The sequence below is a fragment of the Colletes latitarsis genome, chromosome 11 (assembly GCF_051014445.1).
Source record: "Colletes latitarsis isolate SP2378_abdomen chromosome 11, iyColLati1, whole genome shotgun sequence".
NCBI lineage: Eukaryota > Metazoa > Arthropoda > Insecta > Hymenoptera > Colletidae > Colletes > Colletes latitarsis.
This window is the reverse complement of record NC_135144.1, coordinates 17,237,382-17,265,124: the sequence shown is the minus strand read 5'-3', so window position 1 is coordinate 17,265,124 and position 27,743 is coordinate 17,237,382. Positions and strand designations below refer to the sequence as shown.

The 27,743-nt window shown below is 39.4% G+C and overlaps 1 protein-coding gene across 2 annotated transcripts; it reads left to right on the top strand.

Moving 5' to 3' along the window:
- On the top strand, positions 1 to 27,187 carry Mlt (tubulin folding cofactor E like protein mlt). 2 transcript variants are annotated; one of them, XM_076777875.1, is made up of 8 exons: positions 1 to 331; positions 10,566 to 10,797; positions 14,479 to 15,489; positions 19,244 to 19,413; positions 19,711 to 19,819; positions 20,196 to 20,300; positions 20,681 to 23,049; positions 24,454 to 27,187. In XM_076777875.1, exons 3-7 carry the CDS (start codon positions 14,491 to 14,493, stop codon positions 20,831 to 20,833), a joined length of 1,536 nt encoding a protein of 511 aa, XP_076633990.1. In that variant the 5' UTR covers positions 1 to 331; positions 10,566 to 10,797; positions 14,479 to 14,490; the 3' UTR covers positions 20,834 to 23,049; positions 24,454 to 27,187. The 2 variants fall into 2 exon arrangements, with proteins under 2 accessions (XP_076633990.1, XP_076633989.1); XM_076777874.1 differs by lacking the exon at positions 10,566 to 10,797 and having other exon boundaries at positions 2 to 327.
- The last annotated feature ends 556 nt before the right edge of the window (positions 27,188 to 27,743 follow it).

Sequence of the window (27,743 nt, the reverse complement as noted above, 5' to 3'; positions counted from 1 at the left end):
TGCGGGAAGAGAGGACAACAAGCTCCCGCCACCACCGCCGCTGTAACCAGTAGCGCGGCTCAGCTGTTTCTGTTTACTAAACAAAGGAGCCAGAAATCAGTTCAACGGTGGACGGCGAGCGGCACGTTCGTGTGTCCGTACGCGACACCACACCTTCCCTAACCCCCCTTCGACCGCCAACAAACCGATCTCGGTTTCATGATCGCGGCAATAAATCGCGAGTGCATCTGACCAGGAATAATCTTCGTAGCCTCCACGATCGCTGACCACGGGATACACGAGAAGAGGTATCGAGAGGACAGAGCCGCGAATTAAGACGGGAAAACAGTGAGTATACAGAAACGTATCTTCTCCCGTAGAACCCGTGGCTCGTATTTCCGTCGTCCAGGCCTCGTACGCGTTTGTGATCCTTGACCCGATTCCCTCGCGGGTATTCTCGTACTCGCGTCTTAATTCTGTTCCCGTTCGGTCTTTTTGAACGTGTGCTCGATCGATCCGCCTGGCCCGAGACGCAGAACATTCGTTCTTATCTTTCTCTGACGAAACCCAGTATCCTACGTTACCATCGTATATACCGAATTCGCTAATCGGGAACTGCCTGCGCGTAGAGAGACGCAATTCTCGTGACCTGTCGGAGCTGCGATTCACACGACGTACGTTAAATGCGTCACGGCGGCTCGTGTCGTGGCTTTTTGCCCCCGTAAAAATGCTCGTAGTTCCTCGATGGCACGACGGATTAAATTGACAGCAGCTTACTGCGCGTTGTGCGTTCGAGCGTTACGTAATAGATATCAGCTGTGCGCGCACGAGAATCTACGCTTCTAACGATAAGTAGGGAGGCGCGCTTTGACAGCTGCTAGCGTCCTATTCCTATTGCGACGCCGTTTCCTCGGTCCAGTGCTATCTATCGCGATCGCTTTTATCTTGCGCCTTGTGTCCTGGTGCTCGATCAGAAATCCCGTCGTCTCCGATTTATCGACGGTTGGAACGATCATTTATTAGCCGCGAATTAATAGGTGCCGCTCAGTCGTGGTTCGAATGGTCAGATAAAGATTGTGAAAACGAGATAAGAATTCTAAAATACGACAACAGCAAATAATGAGATTGCGAAACCGTCTTTAATACTGTTTCTACTGTTGTTCGTGTCCAAATGCAGAGGTGTGAAAATACCTACTACAAAAGGAATATGTATGCGTAAAACCGTGGTAGAAATAGCGTTGATAGATTTTGAAATATATTTCGCAAGGCATCGAAGTTGGACGATAATGGACCGTGAACGAAAGCTCGAGCTAAGAGCCTCGAGATCGTGAGATTGCGTCGTTCCTTGTCTGCGAACCCCAAGGCCAACGCTGTTGCAAAGAATTGTGTACCTCGTACGTTCTTTCGGATACAAGGAAGCGATAAAATATGAAAATCGGAATTTCATTCGAAAACGTTCAATTTTCTAAATTAATGAAGCTTGTTACTAGAGATGTACACTACCGGTCGTGAGTATTAGGACACTTGTGCAACAACCTTCGTAGGGTTATTTTAAAGGTTGAATCCTCTACTTTTGCACAGTAATTTGAAAAAGTATCGAGGATATCTCTAGACAGGGGAAACTAATCGACTCTGACAAGCTAACAAGGGGAGGTCATGACCTGTCAACCTGAGATTTGAACGAAATTTGGCAGAGTTGTAGGGGCTGGTGTGCAAACGCAATCTGTAAAATACTAGACGTGTATGGCCAGCCATTTGTTTAAAAAATGGCTTTAAAGTGTAAAATTTCGAAGTCGTCGGATCGACGTTTTTTTTTTCTTAAGTTGTAGGTTTTGACGAGTGGAACACAAAAGTCCAATACATTTTTGCCGTACCATCGATAGTTTAAACAAAAATTTGAGCTTTTGTAACGGAATAAATTGTATATGTACCGTGCTTTCAGCAGCCATGACAGTCGTGGAGTTAGCGTCGAGAAATTCGGCCCGGAAAACTGGGGTTCGGTCCCCGGAATTTTTGTACGACTTCGGAGGTCCATTTTCAACACTCCTAGCGATTTAAATTTCTGATTGGTAGACTATGTCAGTAATAAGAACATCTAAAATCGTTTTTCTCAATGGCGTTGCATCGTCGGGCAGATCGAATTGCGTTTGCATTGCATTATCTTCGAGTAGAATTTATTGTTTGAAAAATTAGGCCCCCGGGGGCTGTGCCCCTCCCCCTTAATCCGAGCCTGAGCGAACGTTTACGGAAGACGGGTGGATTACGTAAACGAAGAGCGATTTTGACGACGAGAATAACGTTTTTGTAACGTCCATGATGTTAGCGAGGGCGCTTCGATTCGCCAAAAATATTCGTGTAAATAAGTGATTAGAAAGCAAGTGACGCTTTCGACGTCCATTGTCCCGCAAACTGTTTAGAAAGGCCGAGTGCCAACTGTGTTCGGTTTATATTTAAATATTACGAACCGATAATCGTCCTAACAAATGTTAACGAAATATCTAATAGACCCGACGAAGAATTGTACTTTATGCCCTTCGATTATTTATATGCTACGATTGTTCATATACTGTATTCGATGTACGTTAATGAATCTCCACGCGTGTAGTTGCTGTTCGGATGAAATACGAAGTCGAAAAGAAAAATTTAACGATATCATTTGACGAGAGACCTACTTTAAAAAAATATAAATGTTATTCTGCGAATAACAAATGAGACGTAAAGAAAGTATATAGGGTGGTCGGCCACTCGTGGGAAAAATTTTGATGGGGGATACTAGAGGCCAAAATAAGACGAAAATCAAGAATATCAATGTGTTGATTGAAGCTTCGTTAAAAAATTATTAAAAAATTAAATTAAAAAATTTCAAACCATTCTGAAAAAATTGTTTTTAGTTAGGGGGTTCAATTGCAATCATTTTTGGTGAACATACAAACTCTTGAAATCCTACCCACTTTCGAGAAAAAAATTCGAGTAGGTGCTAACATTTTTCGGCGAAAAAAAAATTTTTCTAATCGTTTTAAAAAAATTATTTTTGGTTGCAGGGATCGATTACAATCATTTTTGGTCATTGCACATACCCCCGAAATCCTACGAATTTTCGAGAAAAAAATTCCTTACTGAAAATCTAATTTCAGGCCAGAAATGACGCTCGAAAATTTCTTGCGTATCTTTAAAACGTCATAACTTCTGAACGGATCGAACGATTTTAATGTTTCAAGCGGCAAAAACGCGTATTTTGACGAAGAATATGTAGGAATTCTAACAATATTGAAAAAGTTGTTCCTTGGTCCTGTAAACTTAGAAAACCCCCATAAAAATGGTCCAATTTTCAAACAGCCATAATTCCTACATTAGTGAATATATTTAAATGAAACTTTTTTTTGGAGTAAAGCTCGTGGGTACCTACAAAAAAGTATTACACAACTTTTCTGTAGAGCGTCAAATAAAATTACTAAAAATCAAGAACGAATTTTTAAGAAAAATCGACAGGGGGTAGATGCATAAATTTTTTGACAAAATTAAAATATTTCGAATCGTTCTGAAAAAATTATATTCAGTTACAGGGGTCAATTACAATCATTTTTGGTCATTAGACATGCCCTCGAAATCCTACCCACTTTCAAGAAAAAAATTCAGTACGGGCGGAACTTTAAACGTTACTAACTTTTTAACGAAGCCTCCATCAACAAATTAGTGTTCTTAATTTTCGTCTTATTTTGGCTTCTAGAATATCCCATTAAAATTTTTCCCAGGAGTGGCCGAACACCCTGTATATCGCAAAGGCAAAGAAAGTGAACAGATAGAGAAGGATGTACACTAAATAGCGGTATTTAGAAAGTTAGGTTAATGACAATAGGTAAAGAGAAAGATGGACGACTATCGAAAGGAACAAAAGTGCTTACGTTGCGTACGTTGTGTAAGCGTTACATCGTTCAATATTTTACATAAAATATATTAAATGTTACAACAATGGCGACTGCGTTTGGAAGGAGGAAGTATAGCGAGAGGAAATAGTGTAATGATAATTCGTCATCGTTTATTTGTTATCGTATCAATAAGCACGCTCTTCAGTGTCGAATCGTTCAGTTCCGTGCAATGTGCATCTTTAGTTCAGAGCTAATAGAGCTCGGCCGGAACACAATGCATCGTGGCCGTTGAATGGTTTCGAGCAATCCAAGGTTGTTTCAAAGCCGTTAAACCGATTGGGGAAACTGGGGAATAATATCAATTCGAGAGTCACTTTTACTTTTTAAAGATTTGAGAAGTTGCGGGGAGTCCTTATATTAGTTAGGACTTGGAATGTTTGGATATCCGGGTATCAATAATACACGGTTAACTTTTTCACGAATCACCTAACCTAACCTAACCCAACCCTTCCACTCACTTATCAGCGTCTCGAGGTACGAAATCTGACGCAAAAAATGAAAGAGAATCGGTTAAGAAGATCGACAAATGTAGATGCCAAAAACTTTTATCCTTCATCTTATCTTTTTAAAAATTGTTACGATGCATTTTTAGGATTCTTTCGATTAAAACAAGTCTAAACACCTCATTGATTAGTTTTCTTCTAATTAATGTAATATATCTTTTATTAATATACTTTTTCGTGACACTGTTAACTGCTTAATGAGATTAGGAAACGCTACGCGCGCAATACACATAGTCTTTGTCCATTTCGCGGCTGTTGAGAGCGTGTCTCGCATCGGTGAACGGCAATTATATCGACGTGTGTGTGAAAGCCGACAAGAGATACCCGTCGAACACCGTTCTTTGTACAACACGGTGACGAGTCAGGGACGGACTCAAAAAAGGTTCATTTATTATAAGTCATCAGTGAGCACCGTGACAATCGTGTTAATAAATAAATTATAAACAAATTTCAAATCGTGCCTCTGAACTGACAATCCCCCTTCGAAACCAACTTATGCTTTTCTAGCGTGTCCACAGATCGACGATTTTAAGGTTAGGACAGGATAGAGTTAGTGTCAAATTTTATTTTCAATAAAGTATAACGAACAAATAAATAAATTACAAATAGATTTCAAATCGTGCCCCTGAACTGACACTCTCCCTTCGAAACCAACTTACGCTTCGCCAACGTGTCCACAGATCGACGATTTTAAGGTTAGGACAGGATAGAGTTAGGATCAAATTTTATTCTCAATAAAGTATAACGAACAAATAAATAAATTACAGATTTCAAATCGTGCCCCTGAACTGACACTCTCCCTTCGAAACCAACTTACGCTTCGCTGGCGTGTCAACAGATCGACGATTTTAAGGTTAGGACAGGATGGAGTTAGTGTTGAATTTTATTCTCAATAAAGTATAACGAACGGATAAAATTATTCTTTATTCTCTAATAACATATATTTATATTTAAACTGGCATTACTGTGTATTATAAATAATGTTTTTGTATAGCTGAATCGTTTCAGTAGCAATTTAAATATTTGACGATACACGTTCACTTTGTCAATCTGTGAATAAATTATTGTTGCATTTGAATATTTTAACATTAAGGAAACAAGTATGACTGTCATGACTGTCTCAATAATGTAATACGTTCTTTGTTGTTTACTCGATACAACTAAATAATTCATTTAGGTGCCTAGATTTTTGGTAAGGAATTTTTTTCTCGAAAGTGCGTAGGATTTCGGGGGTACGTGTAATGACCAAAAATAATTACAATTAACCACCGCAACTGAAAACAATTTTTCTAGAACGATTTGAAATTTTTTAATTTTTTCGACAAATTTCACACCTTTTCGAATTTTTTTCTCGAAAGTGGGTAGGATTTCGAGGGTATGTGTAATGACCAAAAATGAGTGTAATTGACCCCCGTAACTGAAAATAATTTTTCCAGAACGATTTGAAATTTTTTTTCCTCGTCGAAAAATTTAGGCACCTACCCCCGGTCGATTTTTCTTAAAGATTCGTTCTTGATTTTTAGTAATTTTATTTAACACTCTACAGAAAAGTTGTCTAATACTTTTTTGTAGGTACCCATGGGCTCTGTTTTAGAAAAAAGTTTCATTGAAATACATTCATTATTGTACGAGTTATGGCTGTTTGAAAATTGGACCATATTTATGGGGTTTTTCTCGTTTTTCAGGGTCAAAAATCAACTTTTCAGATATTTTTAGAATTTGTACATATTCTCCACCAAAATACGCGTAGTTTGCTTTTTTAAACATTAAAATCGTTCAATCCGTTCAGAAGTTATGACATTTTAAAGATACGCAAGAAACTTTCGAGTGTCATTTCTGGCCTGAAATTAGATTTTGTGGTAAGGAATTTTTTTCTCGAAAGTGCGTAGGATTTCGGGGGTATGTGTAATGACCAAAAATGATTGTAATTGACCCCCACAGCTAACAATATTTTTTTCAGAACGATTTGAAATATTTTAATTTCGTCGAAAAATTTCACACCTTCTCGAATTTTTTTCTAGAAAATGGGTAAGATTTCAGGGGTATGTCTATTTACCAAAAATGATTCTAATGGACCCCCACAACCGAAAATAATTTTTCCAAAAGGATTTAAAATTTTTTAATTTTGTCGAAAAATTTCACACCTTCTCGAATTTTTTTCTCGAAAATAGGTACGATTTCGGGTGTATGGCTATTCACCAAAAATAATTGTAATTGACCTCTGCAACTGAAAATAATTTTTCCAGAACAATTTGAAATTTTTTAATTTAATTGTCAATAACTTTTTAACCAAGCCTCCATCAACAAATATGTATTCTTGATTTTCGTCTTATTTTGGCCTCTAGAGTCCCCTATTAAAATTTTAACGTAAATAAAATTGTACGATACGACCATCGAATTTAGCGACCGCTGTGTGTCCAGCACTGTATCTGCGCACGTGCATAATGCTCGGGTCGCGAGCAGAGCGAACGGCAACCTTGGGCAAACGAGTAATATTCCGAGACGGGAGAGCATTTGCGCAGCATACGCAAGGCACCGGACTTTTGTCGATATTTCCTTCTACCGGCTCGGCTGTTTCTGGCCACCAGGAAAAGAATAGATCTCCATCGATTTTCTCCGTGGCCTCCGAAGTGAAACAAAGATCTTTCGCCGTTCCTTCGTAACAAGGAAACCGCGCGTTAAAGGCTCCGCGGCTCTTTTTTTCCTTTATTTCGCCTCTGGTTAGAAAGTATCGTTTATCAGTTTTTGTTATCCCTCGGTCTGCAGACGAACGAAGATCATTACAGGGAAAATTACGGTAGAAAATGTTTCCCCCGGTTACTGGAGAGTGGCCCAATCTTTTCTGCTTCGTATCTGCCGGTAACTTTCTAAGTCCTTGAGCTAACGAGAGATCGAAGCGAGCGTTATTCTATTCGAGTAATCAAAAATCTCACGGTTCGCCGTTCCACAATGTTCCGCCATCGTTCCCATCCCACAATTAAATATTCTTTAATTTAAAAACACCGTCCATCGAATTCGATAATTTCATCCATTTTATGTTTCTTTCGAGCGGTTTCTAAGTGACTTTTGAGAGTGGAAAATATCAGAAATTTAGTATTCGACCGAAAGGATCGATTTTTTCTCACAAATTTAATCGGAATCGGACGTCTCTAACAGAGAACTAGAGTCGAAACGTTCTCAGGACCAACCGTTCGAATCTCCGGCTCCCCGACTGACCCAGTACGCGGCAGTGTCTGTCTGACATTTCGTAACCGTCAACGCCAACGTATATTTAGATTCGCGTCGCTACGAGTGGGAAGAACGCGTCCTTACGGTGCTTCTACACTGCCGTTGCAGTGTGCATTTCAAATTCCTGGAAAAAAAAAAATAGACTCGAACGGGAGTCCATTTTAATGGGTTTTGTTTTCGACGCGTTCTCGCGCGGTAAAAAAAAAAAAAACTCGAGCTCTTTGAGTATCTTCTGCGTGGTTTGTCGCTGTAGTGTAAACGCGCCCTCAACGTCGCTGAACCACCGGAACTCGGCGTATTGTCAGCTGTTCAAGCTGTTTGCACACTTGCTCGAATTCAACCTGTTAACTGCACGTTTCGCGTGAGGTGTACTAAAATTAGGCATATTTTATTCGCAAATATCGTTAATAAGATTAAATAAAGAAAACAAATTCGACACGTTCGCGCGTTTACATGCGGAATTTCGCAGCGACGTGCCTCTCGCGTCCGGGACTAATTGTGTGTTATAAAGTAGTACACGAAGGTACGAAACGTGTGCCAGCATGAATATTCAGAAGATGTCATTAGTCGTATATAATACAGGGTGTCCTATGAAACTGGGCCATTGCATTAAAACAGTAGAAGATAGACAAGCATTTTCATTAGGAAAAATTAAATGGTAAATCCTGTGATTTATCTTGTAGGGTTAGGATAAGTCTCTTTTCAGTTATTTCAAGGTAACGTTTATTTTATTCGACGAAGAATGCGCTCTTTTTCCTCATTCTGTACAAGAAATATTAAAAGATATTAACTCGAACGTTTCTTCTGTTATCACGTTGCCGTTCGTGTTTAATATCAATATCTGTCTATGCATAAAATGTTTGCATGTTTATGAACGATTCGAATTTCGCTGTCAATTTATGCCTGCGTCTAGCAATGAATAATGTACAAGTGATGTAAAACGTTGAGGAAAGAAACATTATTAGCACATTATCGTAGTTCTTGCGACGCGCAAAATGCGTAGAACCTTGCTTCGAGACACATGTACAAATGAATGTATGTTAGAGGATTGGTATTACGTAAACATATCGTGGACCTAACTCGCATTCCAATCAATTAAAATACACCTAACAGTACCGAACAACGAAACGTTCGACATGTGGTGCGCGTGCACGTAAGAACAAAAGAATTTAAAAAGGGGTTCACGCGTTATGTAACAAGGAGTGCTGCGCGCGGCGCGAAACTTAAACCAGTCTAAACTGTCACGTTGTATAAGTACATTCTATTTGCATATTTAAAGATGATAGGTAAAATGATGATGGTATAGACGAACACAGTTTATTCCCCGACGAACGTTTCGACATTTCTCTGTCTAAATTCAAATTAGAGAATATAATATAATTATATATTGTTCTGTTGTCTGTATAATATTATAAACTTATTATTAGGAACAAATAGAAGTACAAAAATGGTTTCTAAAATAGAGAGAATACATTAAAGTAAACGTCTCGAACGAGATTCAAACAGAAAGTATCGGTGTTCTTTTTAATCGTTTTCTCGATGAACTGGTTTCCGGCTCGTATCTCCGTTTCAATTTGCACGGTTAGATTTACACTGGCTAATATTTTCCACCTAAAATCACCGCCTCGGGAGAAAGTAGCATGCTCGCGTTTAGCATTGTTACTTCGTTCGACGGTAGAGCAGTTAACAAACATTGCGAGGGCACGTGATGCAACGAAACACGTTGTGTAATTTTATTAGGATAATTTTGCATAGGTTAGGTGTCTCGATGACAATTATCTTGCTTTATAGGAAAGTAAGATATAAAGAACTGTGTACAAAAAATACGTAATATCGAATCGAGCATTTGCTTTATATAACAACGAAGAAATTTAATTTATATTATCTACAATCAGTTGGGTAACGATAAAAGTAACCGACAGTAATTGAGTTCCATTGTCGATAATAGAGTACGTTGGTCGTTGCAGTCAATACGACAGGCAGTTACCGCGTCACAAATATACAGGGTGTTCGGCCACCCCTGGGAAAAATTTTAAGTCGAAAATCAAGAATACTAATTTGTCGATGGAGGCTTCGTTAAAAAGTTCTTAACGTTTAAAGTTCTGACTGTATTAAATTTTTTTCTAGAAACTGGGTAGGATATCGGGGGTAGGTCTATTCACCAAAAATTATTGTAATCGACCCCCACAGCTAACAATATTTTTTTCAGAACGATTTGAAATATTTTAATTTTGTCGAAAAATTTCACTTCTCGAATTTTTTTCTAGAAAGTGGGTAGGATTTTGGGGGTATGCCTATTCACCAAAAATTATTGTAATCGACCCCCACAGCTAACAATATTTTTTTCAGAACGATTTGAAATATTTTAATTTTGTCGAAAAATTTCACAATTTCTCGAATTTTTTTCTAGAAAATGGGTACGATTTTGGGGGTATGTATAATGACCAAAAATGATTGTAATTGCCCCCTGCAATTGAAAATAATTTTTCCAGAACGATTTGAAAAATTTTTTTTTCGCCGAAAAATTTCACACCTCGAATTTTTTTCTCGAAAGTGCATAGGATTTCGGAGGTATGTGTAATGACCAAAAATGATTGTAATCGACCCCCGCAACCGAAAATAATTTTTCCAGAACGATGTGAAATTTTTGAATTTAATTGTTAATAACTTTTTAACGAAGCCACTATCAACAAATTGGTATTCTTGATTTTCGTCTTATTTTGGCCTCTAGAATCCCGCATTAAAATTTTTCCCATGGATGACCGAACACCCTGTATGAGCAGAACGATTTTTTAGACGAGTTTTTTTACGCGACGAACTTATAAGGTAGACATTATTGGGACATCATTTTGTTGTCTCTTTGTTCGAAATAATTGCAGCTGACCTTCCGTACGTAAACAATTCCGTTTCCTAAAAGTTCAATTTCTAGTTTTCAGCCTCTCGACCTGTTCCTTGTTCCCGATTCACTACCTTCCTCCCCTCCTCAACCAAAAAGGAATCATCGCGAAGGATCTTCCGTATTTCAACACCACCCGTTATTCAGTGACTAATCCCGTCAACCTGTCGTCGTGATTTCAACGCGTAGATAACGATGGCCATTGCGAAGTCTCCGTTTTGAGTTAGCGAATAACACGATTCGTCTTTAGAACGCTTCCAATAAGGTAAATGTTTTGCAAATTAACCTATACTATTCGTCGTAACATACAAAGTACCCACGCAGAATTTCATCTGGATTAAACAACAATGGTAGAAGATATAGAGAAATCACAAACACACAGATTTTGAATTTTATATTAATAAATAGCTGTTACTCGTAGTATCCAAGATGGCGGGGGCTCACTAGTGGGCTATTCCTCTTTAGTGGAAACACGAGAACGTCTCTAACGATCAATGGTTAAATTGCATTGCCAACATCGTTGGTTAAACTTTCCTAAAAAAAGATTTCAGTAATTGCGTTAAGAATTGTATTGGGAATCCCCTCTTCCATCAAAGACAGACGCCACAATTTCTAAGTTAAGACGTAGAGGAAACTCGTAGAACATGTTTTAATTTGGTCCTTAATAGGTTAAGATAGCAAATATATATCAAGGAGGCCTGTTTTTAGTAAAACAGCCTGTACATATGCCGTCACAGAGAGCGCGTGGCTTGGAAGTTTCGCGTAAACGGAAACGACTCGGGGTTGGCCCATCTCCAGCAGTTGTTGACGCGTTCTTCGCCTGCTGCATTTTCTCGGATCACCGCCAAACTGACGTAACGATACCCCGTTGCTCCTGCGATATGCTGTAATCGTTCGTCCCGTTGTAGCACGTTGCGCTTTTCTTTTCGTTTCTCTTTCTCTTTCTCTTTCTCTTTCTCTTTCTCGAATTTTTCACCTAGAAACTACCGCATTCCATTCGCGTGATTCCTCGTCTGTCCAGTTTTCTATCGCAACGAGCAGCTAGAACACTTAGTAACACGGAACGCAGATGGCGTTGCGATCGTCGATACAAACAGGCTGGCAAACCAAGGGGTTCGGGGACTCTGACCCGAACGCTTAAATAAAAATGCGTGAAACACACGGAAAACATTTAAATTTGCAAAATGTCTGATCGTTAAGGGGCCAAGGCGTCGCGTTTCTCTCGGAACACCCTGCACACGCCAGCGTCTCGCGCTTTCTAACTCGTGGGTTAGGTTAGGTCTGCGTTAGGTTAGACAATTTTTTTATCTTGCGTTGCGGGTAGAATCGCGTGCAGAAACTCATGGTGTAGTTCGGAGAAAAAAATAACAGATCGATTTACAGTGGAGGGGGACGAGCAACAGAGTTTCATCCCCTTGTAAAATCGCACGGAAGAGATGAGAGGAGAGTTAGGGTAACCGCGGTCCGCTCGAGACGCCGTTAGGAGAGGACGGGCAAGGCATAATAGCCGTTGCATTACTCCCGGGCTTCCCCTACGTAATCGCGATATCGGTTCAACGGCCATGCGAAATTAACTTTCTCCGGTGCGCCAACTCTGCCAACGAGAAGCGTTGCGCCGTATTAACGCGCACCGACGTCCTCGAGGCTGCTCGAGCAGCTTACTATTCGGAATAAATCGAATGCTCTGGCCGCGCGAACCTCGCGAAAGCAAACTAAAACTCGTAACGCGATACGACTCGATTCCTTTCGAGTCTAATCTCTCGTTCTCCCATCTGTAGCAGCCGTTTCGAATAATCACGGGTTGTCGAGTCGAACGTTCCTCGTTCTCCGTAATCCTGACAGAATCACGCGGGCGCCGATCGAAAGCAACACGACGAGAAACGCGCCGGGAGGACCTTTGTCCGCGGACAAAAGAAACGAAACGGGTCTCGTGATGTTCGCGCGTCGGAGAATCGCATCGCGTGGGCGAGGCTCGTTCGGTCGCGGAATAATTTTCCAATGGCGACGAGGGAACCGAATACCGGTTTTCCGTCGCGCAAAAAGGACAATGCTTGCGACCTTAGCGGATATGGTCAGGCCGGGTATTCCTCGAGGATGCCCGGTTCGCTGGTTTTTTCCTTGCGAACGTGCCCCTATCTTTATTTCTGTGGCGTCGATAGCCACCTTGCGGCCACGTTGCCATGCTACCCTTTGTCTCCTGCCGTCAGAGACACGCTGGACCATCGTTCTTTGTTGAATTTTTTACAATGCTACGAAATCAAATCGTCAGTTGGTCCTTGGGTGATTCAGAGATCATGCAGGGTGTTCGACCACTCATGAGAAAAATTTTAATGGGAGATTCTAGAGGCCAAAATAAGACGAAAATCAAGAATACTAATTTGTTGCTGGAGGCTTCGCTAAAAAGTTATTAACGTTTAAAGTTCCGCCAGGACTGAATTTTTTTCTAGAAAGTGGGTAGGATTTCGAGGGTATATCTAATCACCAAAAATGATTGTAACTGACACCCACAGCTAACAATATTTTTTCCAGAAGGATTTGAAATTTTTTAATTTTATCGTAAAATTTCACAATTTCACGAATTTTTTTCTCGAAAGTGTGTAGAATTTCGAGGGTATGTCTAATCACCAAAAATGATTGTAATTGACCTCTGCAACCGAAAATAATTTTTCCAGAACGATTTAAAATATTTTAATTTTGTCGAAAAATCTCACAAATTCTCGAATTTTTTTCTCGAAAGTGGGTAGGATTTCAGGGGTATGTCTAATCACCAAAAATGATTGTAATTGACCCCCGCAACCGAAAATAATTTTTCCAGAACGATTTAAAATATTTTAATTTTGTCGAGAAATCTCACAACTTTTCGAATTTTTTTCTCGAAAGTGGGTAGGATTTCGAGGTTATGTCTAATCACGAAAAATGATTGTAAGTGACACCCGCAATCGAAAATAATTTTTTTAGAACGATTTGCGAAATTCTTTTTTTATTGAAAAATTTAGGCACCCTACCCCCTGTCGATTTTTTATAAAAATTCGTTTATGATTTCTAGCAATTTTATTTGACACCCTACAGAAAAGTTGTCTAATACTTTTTTGTAGGTACCCATGAGCTCTACTTGAGAAAAAAGTTTCATTCAAATATATTCACTATTGTAGGAGTTATGGCTGTTTGAAAATTGGACCATTTTTATTGAGTTTTTCTCGGTTTACGGGGTCAAGGATCAACGTTTCGAATATTTTTGCAATTTCTACATATTCTTCATCTAAATACGCGTCGTTTGCGTTTTTGAAAATTAAAATCGTCCAATCCGTTCAGGAGTTACGACATTTTAAAGATTAGCATAGGGAGCATTTCTAGCCTCACGTTTAATTCTCGGTTAAGAATTTTTTTCTCGAAAGTGGATAGGATTTCAGGGGTTCGTGTATTCACCAAAAATGATTGTAATTGACTCCTGTAACTAAATATAATTTTTTTAGTATGATTTGAAATTTTTTAATTTCGTCTAAAAATTTCACACCTTCTCGAATTTTTTTCTCGAAAGTGGGTAGGATTTTGAGGGTATGTCTAATGACCAAAAATGGTTGTAATTGACCCCCGCAGCCGAAAATAATTTTTCCAGAACGATTTGAAATTTTCGAATTTAATTGTTAATAACTTTTGAACGGAGCCTCCATCAACAAATTGGTATTCCTGATTTTCGTCTTATTTTGCCCTCTAGAATCTCCCATTAAAATTTTTCCCCGAAGTGGCCGAACACCCTATATAGTTATTTATAACCAGTATTAAGTAGTATGTAATTAGCAGTTGACAAGTAATTATTATTAAAAAGACGCCAGGATTATCAGATTCTATTCTCGAGCGTGGAAGAATTAACGCCTTGTTCGCCGCGATTTCAAGTATATTTAACTGGACGTACAATCGCTAACCCCTCCGTGTTGTTTCGTTCCAGAATGCAGTAAACATGCCGTCGTTGCTGGAAGCGCTGGAGCTGAAGTACGGCAGTTCAACGACCGAGTGCTCCCTCACCGACGAGGAGACGGAGTCCAGCTCGCCGAAGGCCGCCCTCTCTGTTAGCATTTTCATCCCAAAGAAATCGCCGCGTCACACGGTGCCCGCGCTGCTGGTGCTCCAGGACTGCGACATCGAGTCGGCTGGAAACGACGCCGAAAAGTTGCGCAACAAATGCAAGAACGTCGAGGAGCTGGACCTGGCGCAGAACAAGCTCTCCCAATGGACGGAGGTGTTCGAGATCCTGCAGCACATGCCGAAGATCAAGTTCCTCAACCTGAGCTTTAACTGTCTGGCGGAGGTGCTGGATGTCAAGCACGGCAGCTACGATCATCTGAAGAACCTGGTGCTGAACGGCACCAGGGTCTCCTGGTCGACGGTCCAGGGTCTAGTGCGTCTGCTTCGTAACCTGGAGGAGCTACATTTGTCCCTGAACGAGTACAGAACGGTCGACCTCGAGCATCAGAAGTCAGAGAATGGGAACGACTCGGTGAGGAAGCTCCACTTCACGGGGAACCCCGTCGAGGTGTGGAACGAGATCTCGAAACTGGGCTACGTGTTCCCGAATCTGGAGAGCCTAGTGTTGGCCGAGTGCCCCCTCAGGTCGCTCGCCCTGGTCGACGACAGGAATTCGAACGACGAGGAGACCACCACGAGCAAGGACCAGGAGAACCTCGACCAAGACAACGAGAACATGAACAACTTTGAGGCCGACGAGAACGTCGACGAGAAAGGGAACAGGATATACACCGAGGGCAAGGTCAGCTACGACAGGTCCGAGTCGGAATCCGAGTCCAGCGGATCGAACGTCAGGTCCTCCCACGATCCCTTCAGGAAGCTCAGGTTCCTCAACGTGAACGGCACTCTTCTGTCGACATGGGACGACGTGGAGAGGCTGGCCAGGTTCCCGGTGCTCAAGTCGTTGAGGATTCAGGGCTGCCCTCTTTTCGAGGTGAGCAATCGTTTTATCAAATATTCCCCTTATCCTAGGTTATCGGAAGACTACAACAGTATAGCTAAAATCATTTTTCCGAACTCGTATCATCAAACGATAAATAACATTATAAATTCGAGACGTAGAATGTAGAAAATGTCGAAGACCTGAAAGAACGAAGTGAAATTCTTTTTCAGTTTATTCTGAAATCCATGAAATTCAATGTGTTAAATTTAACATGCCATGAAAGGGTTACACGTTGACCTCCACGTGACCACAGGTAGTTATTTATGTTCGTGCCATCAGTCCCGCGTGGCTTTCTGCGTATGCAATTTATCTGCTTTGCTTATACCTAGAATTTAGTGAGGTCCTCAGAGATAGCATTGTGTAATCGAGCCACGCAGTTAAGACAATTTTAATTAATCATTTTTACTTAAGAAATGATGCAATACTTTTTATTGATTATTTGGGATAACAAATTCCAATAATAGTTTATTACAAATTACGAAGACTTATATTAAATTCAGTCTTAGAAACTAAATTATACAGGGTGTACGACCACCCCTGGGAAAAATTTTAATGGGAGATTCTAGAGGCCAAAATAGGACGAAAATCAAGAATACTAATTTGTTGATTGAAGCTTCGTTAAAAAGTTATTAACGTTTAAAGTTCCGCAAGTACTGAATTTTTTCCCCGAAAATGCGCAGGATTTTGGGGGTATGTGTAATAACCAAAAATGATTGTAATTGACTCCCGCAACTGAAAATAATTTTTCCAAAAGGATTGGAAATTTTTTTTCCTCGTCGAAAAATTTAGGCACCTACCCCCGTCGATTTTTCTTAAAAATTACTTTTTCATTTTTAGTAATTTTGTTTGACGCCCTACAGAAAAGTTGTCTAATACTTTTTTGTTGGTACCTATGAGCTCTACTTCAGAAAAAAGTTTCATTGAAATATATTCACAATTGTAGGAGTTATGGCTGTTTGAAAATTGGACCATTTTTATTGGGTTTTTCTCATTTTATGGAGTCAAGGACCAACTTTTCCAGTATTTTTACGATTTGTACATATTCTACGCTAAAATGCGCGTAGTTTGCTTTTTTAAACATTAAAATCATCCAATCCGTTCAGGAGTTATGGCGTTTTAAAGATTCGCACGAAATTTCGGAGTAACATTTCTGGCCAGAAATGATATTTTTGTTAAGGAATTTTTTTCTCGAAAACGCGTAGGATTTCGGGAGTATGTCTATTCACGAAAAATGATTGTAATTGACCCCTGCAACCAAAAATAATTTTTTTAAAACGATTTGTAATTTTTTAATTTCGTCGAAAAATTTCACACCTTCTCGAATTATTTTCTCGAAAGTAGGTAGGATTTCGAGGGTATGTCTGATGACCAAAAATGATTGTAATTGACCCCCGCAACCGAAAATAATTTTTTTAGAATGATTCGAAATTCTTCTTGTTTGTCGAAAAATTTAGGCACCTACCCCCAGTCGATTATTCTTAAAAATTAGTTTTTCATTTCTAGTAATTTTGTTTGACTCCCTACAGAAAAGTTGTCTAATACTTTTTTGTAGGTACCCATGAGCTCTACTTCAGAAAAAAGTTTCAGTGAAATATATTCACAATTGTAGGAGTTATGGCTGTTTGAAGATTGGACCATTTTTATGGGGTTTTTCTAACTTTACGGGGCCAAGGAACAACTTTTTCAATATTATTAGAATTTCTACATATTCTCCGCCAAAATACGCGTAGTTTGCTTTTTTAAACATTAAAATCGTCTAATCCGTTCAGGAGTTATGACGTTTTAAAGATACGTATGAAAATTTGGGCAGACATTTTGGGCCAGAAATTATATTTTCGGTAAGGAATTTTTTTCTCGAAACTGAGTAGGATTTCGGGGGTATGTATAATGACCAAAAATGATTGTAATTGGCCCGCGCAACCGAATATAATTTTTCCAGAACGATTTGAAATTTTTTAATTTTGTCGAAAAATTTGTCCTCCTATTTGAATTTTTTTCTCGAAAGTACGTAGGATTTCGAGGGTATGTGTATTCACTAAAAATGATTGTAATTGACCCCCGCAATCGAAAATAATTTTTCCAGAACGATTTGAAATTTTTGAATTTAATTGTTAATAAGTTTTTAACGAAGCCTCTATCAACAAATTGGTATTCTTGATTTTCGTCTTATTTTGGCCTCTAGAATCCCCCATTACAATTTCTCCCAGGGGTGGCCGAACACCCTGTATACAGTTGTTCATTTGTTATTCATTATTCAACGTTTTTATATACTAGATTTTCATATAATCAATTTTTTACTATAATTTTAAATATTTTCATGTTGTCTCAGTTGCTTTATCGGTTGGGTTATTCTTATTATTAACGAATAAATTATCCAGTTCCATCATAGACAGGTAATATAGTGTCATGTGAATAAATTCGTGAGTCACTGTCGTAAATATACGTACAAGAAATAAAACAAGAGGAGTATGCAACTGCGCAAGAAACAAGGTGCAGCTGAAATGCTGTTATTGAAACCTAACCTCGTTTTCCTGAGATACTCCATATGACTCGTTAAGATAAAAATTGACAGATCGGAAACGTTTATTGCTATTTATAGTTACCCACGGGCAAAGACGAGCAAACTTTTATTCCAATAATGTGTTACAACTCAAAGAACATTTTATGATGGAATAAATTCATTTTTTATAAGCGTTTTAAAGACACGTAGGTTTGAAGCGCCAGTAAACATGTTAACACGTTAACGACTAACCGATTAACGATCGTTCTATTAATTTATTATCAAAGTGATATTTCGTTAAATCTTGGAATTCTAACAATTATTTTCCCATTCGTTATTCGATATTTCGTGGAACAATCTCGGTTTGGTGAGCTTCGCCCTTTTACCCCTGATCGATATACTTCGTCTAGGTATATTTTGCTTTATTTAATTTTGTTTCGATCAACGGAATCATTAAATAAAAAATACTATCCAAAAGTCGTTTTCGTTCGTTCGCTTGCGAGTGCCCCGTGATGATTTAGCACTCCGTGCGCCACCTGGTCTAAACAGACGTACTATTTTTAGAATCACGATTGTGTGGTCAGGCAATGAGCACCGCCGAGCGTTTCACGTTCGTAAGAACGTTCGACGGGACCAATAAAAGGAATGCTGCCGAGATACGAAACCGTTACGACAAGTTGATCTAGTATTCGCCGCCGGATTTGTTCGTTTTAGCCACGCTGAAGGAAAATCTTGGCACGAAATCAACTGGTCTGAACTGGTCTGAATTCGTAACTTTCGAAAACGTACTCTTTCGGGCTACCGTTACGTATTGCGTTCAAATTGGTCTTCGATTATGTCGCGAATTAGGCTGAAACTTCGATTTCTAACTTCGAATATCCGTCCGTTCGAGTTCATCCAAAACGTACGAGCCGAACGAAAGAAACAAAAATGGTCGTACGAAGCGACGAAAGATAAAAGATGTGGTGACACGTCTGAATGTAGAGTAGGTCGAAAGAGCACATATTTTTGGATGAAGGAATCGCAATAGCGAAGAGGGTACATGTATGTGTGCCAATGATTATGAAAATGGCCTAAATCGATATGTTCTAAATAACGCGACAGGAAATGATAAATTTAATTCATTTAGACATTTATCGTTAGTAGTCGGGAGGGGGGGGGCAGTTAAAAGGGGGAACAAAACGATGCAAAGAACATTTTGCGCCAGGGTTGCCAATTTAAAGGAATTGTTTACGGTTTCTTCAGAGTCCTCGAGAGTACACCGAGCACGAAAGGCGGCAACTGTTGATCGCCAGGCTTCCCAACGTTGAGACATTAAATGGCGGCGGCGTGATATCGTCGCAGGAGCGCGAGGACGCCGAGAGGGCCTTCATCCGGTACTATATGGACAAACCGGAAGCAGACAGACCCGAAAGGTGTCGTAACCCCGAGATTTTTGACTTCCACCTCGATTCAAACTCTCGTTGCAGTACTTCCTGTTTTACCATTTTCATATTTTTTTTTTTCCTTTGTCTCGTTCACGAATGGTAATCGTTCGTATTTTAATCGAATTCGTGTTATCGTGGTTTTGTTCCCGTTTCCATCTCGGTCTCTGCGTTTGTCGCCATCTATTCTAGTCGGGACTAAAGCCCATAAAACTATTCTAGTTTCACGGTCATCATTGTCGCCGTGGCGAGACGAACCCCAACTTGACCCTGTTCCTCCATTTTCAGGTACTCCGAGCTCGTGGCTATTCACGGAAAGCTGGATCCGCTGGTACACGTCGACCTGACACCCGAGAAGAGGGTCAAGGTTACGTTCACTTACGGAGACCTTGTCGAGGTAAATCGTCTCCAAAAACAGTTAATATTCATCGAGTTCGATTCAAGCAAGTTAACCGGAAATTTCAATTCCTGTAAATTCGTCATACGGAAATAGTTTGTAACGAAGGCTCGTAATCCATGGAAAGAAAAGAACTGGGATTTTTTCAAACGTTTTGTAACATAAAATATTTATTTAATCTCTATATAACAGGCTTTGATTTTTAAGTATTCCCCCTTTAGAATGTTCTAACAGATCTATGGCGAAAGCTCTCGTAACGTCCCGTAACTTCCTTCTTATCCCGCCAGGCGTCACTGTGGCGCCCGGAAAGTCCCTAGGGACGCAGTGTCGTCAGAAAAACGTGCCCGAATATTGTAAAGATTGATGGCGTTTGTAGGTACGGTCCGTGGACGTGTACAGAACGGTTTTCGAGCTGAAAACCAAGCTGGAAACGATGGTGAAAATTCCAGCCAACAGGATGAGACTCTTCTACGTCGATCAGGTGAGCCAACTCGTTTCGCGACGCTTTATCGGGTGTTCTTGTGTTTTCAGAACTTCTGGTTGCTCGGAAGACCCCTTGGGAAACACGAAATCTCGATATAGCACCGTCCACCCCAATTCCCATCCACTTTTCCAGATCCTTTACGTCCTGCTAAATTTCTGAAACCTTGAATAAACTATAGGAGGTAAATAAGTTTCTAGAACCGTCATCCGATCCAACAAAGTGCCTCTTATTTTTTGTAATTTTAACGTATACCCTTTTGTAAACGCAAGTGACTTTAAAGACGAATCAGCGACCGAATAGTTGGTGTATTTCTAGGCGTCCCGTTTATTTGTTACGATCATCCTCCATGCGCTTGATCTTGTGATGAACGATTTCAGGAAATGAAGGCGCAGTACGGTCCGGAGGAGATGTTGTACCCGAACAAACAGCTCTACCGGTACAACATTCGAAACGGCGACGAAATCATCATCGACAGCAAGCTGAATCGCTGCGTGTCGACGTCCTCGACCACGTCTTCCATTCGTTCCTGAAGAAGGTTCGCCAGCGAATCGTCGGACGACGCGAAACATACCTGACAACTGTCGGGATCTGATCTCCATTAACGGATCTACGACTCCGATAGTCGAGAGCCGCGTCGATGTATCGTTGATCGACGACGGGGTGACTTGGGATTTTTCTATATACGCGCGCCGGGTGAAAATTGTTTTAGCGATTACATTTATCATCGATTCTTCAGAGTTGAGAGGTGACGCTGGAAACCGAACGGAGGGGGCACGAGTCGCGTGACGGAGGTAGCCGGGTATGGATTTTCGTTAGGATTCGAACGGTGTGTTACATATCGTGAACGTAGCATTCTTCCATGTATTCTGTACCATAACGTTTCCACGGTAGATACTTGAAACGGTACGTTAGAGAACTCGCGACCCTTCGACGTTCTCCGATGCCTCGTTTGGCGATCGTTAGCTTGTAGATTAGAGACGAGCGTCGCGAGGTAAATAGGGATGTACGGGTACCCGACGTGACACGAGACAGCCCGCACACTCCTAGCCAGAACCCGTTAAGTACTTAGGCGAAGTAGCGCTCCATCTGCGAATCTGTTATTGGTTTTTTTTTTTTTTTTTTTGTTCTGAAGTAGTGAAGATGGCCTGTTGCTTACGGGAACGCCCGTAGCGCGTGTGTCGATCGTCATTTACGTTTCGAAGGGTTAAGTATAAAAAGATCACGTTGGTCCCGATCGGAAACGAAGCAACGCGACTCGAGACGTAGCCAGGACTTTCTTACGAGGATGTTAAATAGTGAGATATTAACTCCAGTTTGTTAATCGATGTTCGGTAATGCGTAAAGTGGACTCGGCGACGAGTTCGGAGTCGCTCGCGAATTTTTAAGCGCGACCGCGTCGCGCACCTTCGAATCAATGCGACCGTCTCGACGAGACGATAAAACAGAAGAAAAACGTCGAGGCTGCCGAAGAGAATGAACTATTTTTGTAGAACGCAGCCAATTGTATTTAAGAAAACGCTGAAAAAGGAGGAACGCATGGCTGGGCAATGATAAAAGTGTACACTGTATACGGCTTTATTTTTTTCGCACGCAGGAGTATCGGAAGGTTTCCTGAAAGTGACCAATTCGAGAATCTAAAATAGTCCCAACGGTTCTACCGTTGTTGGGCCACTTTTTGAGAGTCCTTCATTTTTGCGTTTAGGTTAGGTCATAGGTGGGCAAATCTAAGCTCCAAAAAAGAAAAAGAACAACGACTGAGACCATTTCCTCGACCCCCAAAAGAATTACTTTCAGAGGAGTGGTGGCTAATTAAATCTTGGATCGATTCGTTAATTTTCTGCGGTGCCATTTCGGAAACTTTCTGATATCCTCGTGTATACATCAATATTTTCCATAGCTTTTGGCATGGTGGTTTCACCTACCCTCGTCGTGGAGTAGCCGAACCAATTTGTGGATGATCATTAACGCGTGTTTTTACGTAAGGCGTTGAAGTAAACGAAAAAGAAAGTAACATGGAAATCGACGGTGCAATTTTTTTCATGTTTTATACATTTGTTATTCAGCATAAGGGGATGATGAACTTCGATGCTTTCAAGGACCTGAACGATAAAACCGCGAATTGTGCATTCTCAGTGTGTACTTACAGCTCTGAAATTATCGACACGCGACAGCAGCGAATCAAGTACCAGCAACACGATATATTGCCAAGTTTTTGTATTCTTAGAGGATAATTTTACAACCGTCTTTCACCGTGGTATACACACACACATATATATATTGTTTTCTCTTCCTTTGTCCCCTGTGATTCATAAAATGTGCAGATACTCTAGCGTTCAAACAATAGCCATGATACCATGATACAGTAGGGTATTCATCTAATCTATATCAATTCTCTAATCACCAGTCAGAAGTGATTTATTGAAGTTTCTTGCAAGATCTGATACGCCTTTATATTTTGTAACTTTTAATGAGAATGAGTTTTTGCAAGCTGGCCGAAGATTGTCCATTGCAATTCATGCTTCCTTTTTAATATTTAATATTTTTTCTTTTATCTGTACTAGTAAAGCTAAGTCGAATCATATATTTCTGAGCCAAATGACATTCGTAACAAAACCGTTCGTCGTGTTTTCATTTTCCTTTATTATTTGTTAATCTGATGCAAAAAGGCCATATTTATTTGGAGCTAAGTTTTTTTTATATCAAGTAAAAGACCACATTTTTGTTAATAAAATAGGATATACAGGGTGTTCAAGAATATCGATCTCTTGACTGAGGATTCGTTAAATAATTATTAACAATTTAATTTAAAAATTTCAAATCGTTCTGGAAAAATTATTTTCAGTTGCGGGGGTCAATTACGATTATTTTTGGTGAATAGACATACCCCCGAAATCCTATCCACTTTCTAGAAAAAAATTCCAGAAGGTGTGAAATTTTTCGACAAAATTAAAAAATTTCAAATCGTTCTGGAAAAATTATTTTCGGTTGCAGGGATCAATTGCAAGCATTTTTGGTCAACAGACATACCCCCGAAATCCTACTCAGTTTCGAGAAAAAAATTCCTTACCGAAAATATAATTTCTGGTCAGAAATCTGACCGAATTTTCATGCGAATGTTTAAAACGTCATAACTCCTGAATTGATTGGACGATTTTAATGTTTAAAAAAGCAAACTACGCGTATTTTGATGGAGAATATGTAGAAATTGCAAGAATATTCGAAAAGTTGGTCCTTGACCCCGCAAAATGAGAAAAACCCCATAAAAATGGTTCAATTTTCAAACAGCCATAACTCCTACAATAGTGAATATATTTAAATGAAACTTTTCTCTGAAGTAGAGCTCATGGGCACCTACAAAAATGTATTAAACAACTTTTCTGTAGGTCGTCATACAAAATTACTAAAAATTTTGAACGAATTTTTAAGAAAAATCGACAGGGGGTAGCCTAAATTTTTCGGCGGAATTGAAAAATTTCAAATCGTTTTGAAAAAATTATTTTCGGTTGTGGGGGTCAATTATAATCATTTTTGATCATTGGACATACCCTCGATATCCTACCCATTTTCGAGAAAAAAATTCGAAAAGGTGTGAAATTTTTCCACAAAATTAAAATATTTCAAATCATTCTGAAAAAAATATTGTTAGCTGCGGGAGTCAATTTCAATAATTTTTGGTGAATAGACATACCCTCGAAATCCTACCCATTTTCTAGAAAAAAATTCGAGAAGTGAAATTTTTCGACAAAATTAAAATATTCCAAATCGTTCTGAAAAATATATTGTTAGCTGCGGGGGTTAATTACAATAATTTTTGGTGAATAGACATATCCTCGAAATCCTACCCACTTTCGAGAAAAAAATTCGAGAAGTTGTGAAATTTTTCCACAAAATTAAAATATTCCAAATCGTTCTGAAAAAAATATTGCTAGCTGTGGGGGTCAATTACAATTATTTTTGGTTATTACACATACCCCCGAAATCCTGCGCATTTTCAAGAAAAAAATTCAGAACCTGCAGAACTTTAAACGTTAATAACTTTTTAACCAAGCCTCCATCAATAAATTAATATTCTTGATTTTCGTCTTATTTTGCCCTCTACAGTCTCCCATTAAAATTTGTCCCAGGGGTGGCCGTACACCCTGTATAACAGAAAAGTATAAAAAGTGAAGTTAACCTCCTTATCTCGTAGCAAACCAAAAATTTGAGCAAATATCAAGGACATTTCTAAACATGGAAAACAGACAGTCAACGCGTTGATTATAATTTACGAACGATTAATTTAATAGTAAATTGTGGGTAATTAACAACGGTACATTATTTATTGTTACTTTGACTAAACTTGCCCAACGTTGGTATCATCTGCGACAATGTATGCTGGTGTGTCGCTTATTGTTAACGCGCGCGAAAATGCCGAGAAGAATGACACAAACGTGTCGTAATTTTCGGTTTGCATTCTGCTTGCGAGGGAGTAAAAAACCTTGAAGAGTCACTTAGTGCCTGCCTTTTACTAGCGTTAACTCGGATATTTCTAACACTGCCCTGTAAATACCATGATTGCGCGTACTTCCGACAGATTTAGGTTTTTGCGAGCGCAAGAGCAACTTCGTCGACTCTTCACGGCGGAGTGGGGCAAATTTTATTCACGAATAACGAATAAAAATTTTCAAATTTCTTTATAACCTAACTTTTCCCTGCAGCTTCGTCTGTCTGGATGTCTAACGAAACATGCACGGAAATCGATGCGAGAATGAATAAAAAATTTTTATTCGTTATTCGTGAATAAAATTTGCCCAACTCTCACGGGTAACGCGTCGACCGTATCCGGACTCCGAGCATTGGAATATTCGTCTGATGATATTATTGGAACATATGAGATTTCATGGCGAGTCAGACTCGTTGTACAGCAAATTGTTGAAATCGGTTACTCGTTGCACTCGTATCATTCGCGTTCAATTCTGCTTACCAGATTATTAGAGATTATGAGCTCCGTTCGACCAAAATGTTAAAGAAATTATCGAGAACTATGAACACTGTCGATATTCCAGTGTGAGGGACGCCAATGTTCGCGAAAGCTATCGAAAATTAGATTGTGCTTCGCGAACATTGTTCATGTTGGATTTCAGGGTTGCTGATCGTGTAAACGATCTACCGTGTTAGGTTATGTTCACGGTGCAAGCGTATTCGTGCGAACACGAGTGGAACTTCCAGCAAATTATGAGCAATTTCGTGGTTCGATCATGACACGTATTCATTGATTCCTCTCGAATATTCTCGAAATATTCGATCTTTGAAATCGTTCCAGACAATATGTTAAAAAATCAATCGGTCCATCTGAATCGATCGATGAAAGCAACCAAATGTAATTAGAATTTTGAAACGACTTTAAATCAGTTTAAACGTCGTTTTGGAATTATTATAATTATATTTAGAGAAAGAAAATATCGAGTCAGTGATCTATTCCATTGAGCACTGCAAACTATCTTACAAGTTAACCCAGGATTACCTACCTGAGGGTCTACTGTCGAGAATACACGCATGGGGATCTAATAGAGAACATATCTTATATTTTTCATCACTAACTACTATATTTACTTGTATTATTAAACTTATACTATGTTGTACTATATTTATTTTTTATTGGGTACTGTCGACACTGGACCCCTGTGTATGTAATCCCAGATTAAACTAGAAACCATGAGAATTACTTGAATATTGTCATACATTCTGACATCTAATTATATCAGTGTTCCTAATTAAGCATCTTAGCTTTAGAATACATTTTACCCTTTGTAAGATTAAAACACGTATAATTATATGATCAGAGATCTTTTTCTTCTGAAGTTATAGTTTTTATTGTGTTTCATACAGAATTAATCGATTCTTAATTACTTGTATATTTATAAAACTCAAACAGGACAATAAGTGTATACTTTTCTCAGAAAGCTACATAGGGATTATTTTTGTAAGTTCCAGATCAAATGCATTATGCAGTAGAGGAGTTAAACTTAACCAACACTATTGTTCTTACCATTGTTCATTATCTAATCAGTACTGTTTACATTCCACTATCCTGTCTGAACAATAGCAAACAATACTTTCATAATTGACAGGTTATTTTGATGCTGGTATCTTTCCATTAATGTGCAACTTGCAAATTCCACAATTTACAAAGCGAGCATTTAGAAGCCAGTGTTCATACATATCTTTTTTAGTAATTCGTTCTTAAAGTTCAGTTGCTTATTTTAGGAATACCCTGTATAATAAGTGGAATGGGGATTGAAACAAGAAAGCAGTGTAATTTCGGGAAATGCATGGAACTTGTAAGTTTATTTCTTGAAAACTTAGTCGTGCAACATTTCAAGTAAAGTATTCATCCATTTGTTCAAAATTAAAAACGATAGAATAAAGGCAATATTTGGGCTCAAGAGTTAACCTAACTTCGCGCGACCACGTTTGCACTGTAATTGCAAGAGAAATGAGCGAAAACACGTATGTATGTAGACCCTGAGGTCCTCCTAAGCCCTGTACAATTCTTCCACGAGAAGAAGGCACAGCGTGTCTACATCCCCACTCCTGTTGCAGTCTGCTGACTCACGATTGGTCGAAAGCAGCGACGAAGATCGGTGACAGCCAATCAGCGGACTGCAGCAGGAGTGGGGATGTAAACGCACTGTGCCTTCTTCTCGTGGAAGAGCTATACGTGTCTAGTCTCGGAAAAGGAACTGTGCATTATTCTGATTTTCTATAATAACGATCCTTTTTTGTGCTGGCGCAAACCTGTACGTACTAACGAAATAAAATCTTTGTACGAGACGAGGAAAATGTTTACGCAAAACTGTACTGTATCTTGTATCTATACATTAGAGCTTCGTTATCCTCGATTACACGCATGTTGTTTTTTGTTGTCCGATTTCTTATTCGTAACACAGGGTACGATGGTTTCTCGGTTCGCTGATGAGACAACGTTTTGCGAACACCGCGAGCCAAAGATGGGAAAAAATTTTATTTGAACAAACGTCGATCGGTTGAACGATTATTTGCAAGTACAGGTCGCACCTGTGGCGTCACTCGATTCGATCAAACTTTTTATTGACGATTCCAAAACAAGAATAAGCAGACACTGTTATTTACGAAGTTATCTAATTTTGAATAATATAAATCAGCTGAAAGATTTTAGCATATTTGACTGGCAATAATAGTTTCGAATCTTCGATATCGATTCCATCGCCACCTACAGATGCGATTACTTCTTGTCGGATTTCCTTGTTTAGTACGACACGTAATATTTGTTCGTAATAAGAATTTTATTCCAGAGTTTTATCCAGATAAGAATTTTTTCCATCTCTGCCCGCGAGAGCATCGATCGCGTAGAAGCAGAGATGCCAGAAAGGCACCGAAGGTGCTCTCTCACACTATGTCAGATCACGCGTACGTGAGCTC

Coding starts and splice junctions, on each gene's coding strand:
- Mlt (XM_076777875.1), top strand. CDS start 14,491: ATGCCGTCGTTGCTGGAAGCGCTGGAGCTGAAGTACGGCAGTTCAACG. Junction 19,820..20,195: donor CTTACGGAGACCTTGTCGAG/GTAAATCGTCTC, acceptor TGGCGTTTGTAG/GTACGGTCCGTGGACGTGTA. Junction 20,301..20,680: donor GACTCTTCTACGTCGATCAG/GTGAGCCAACTC, acceptor GAACGATTTCAG/GAAATGAAGGCGCAGTACGG.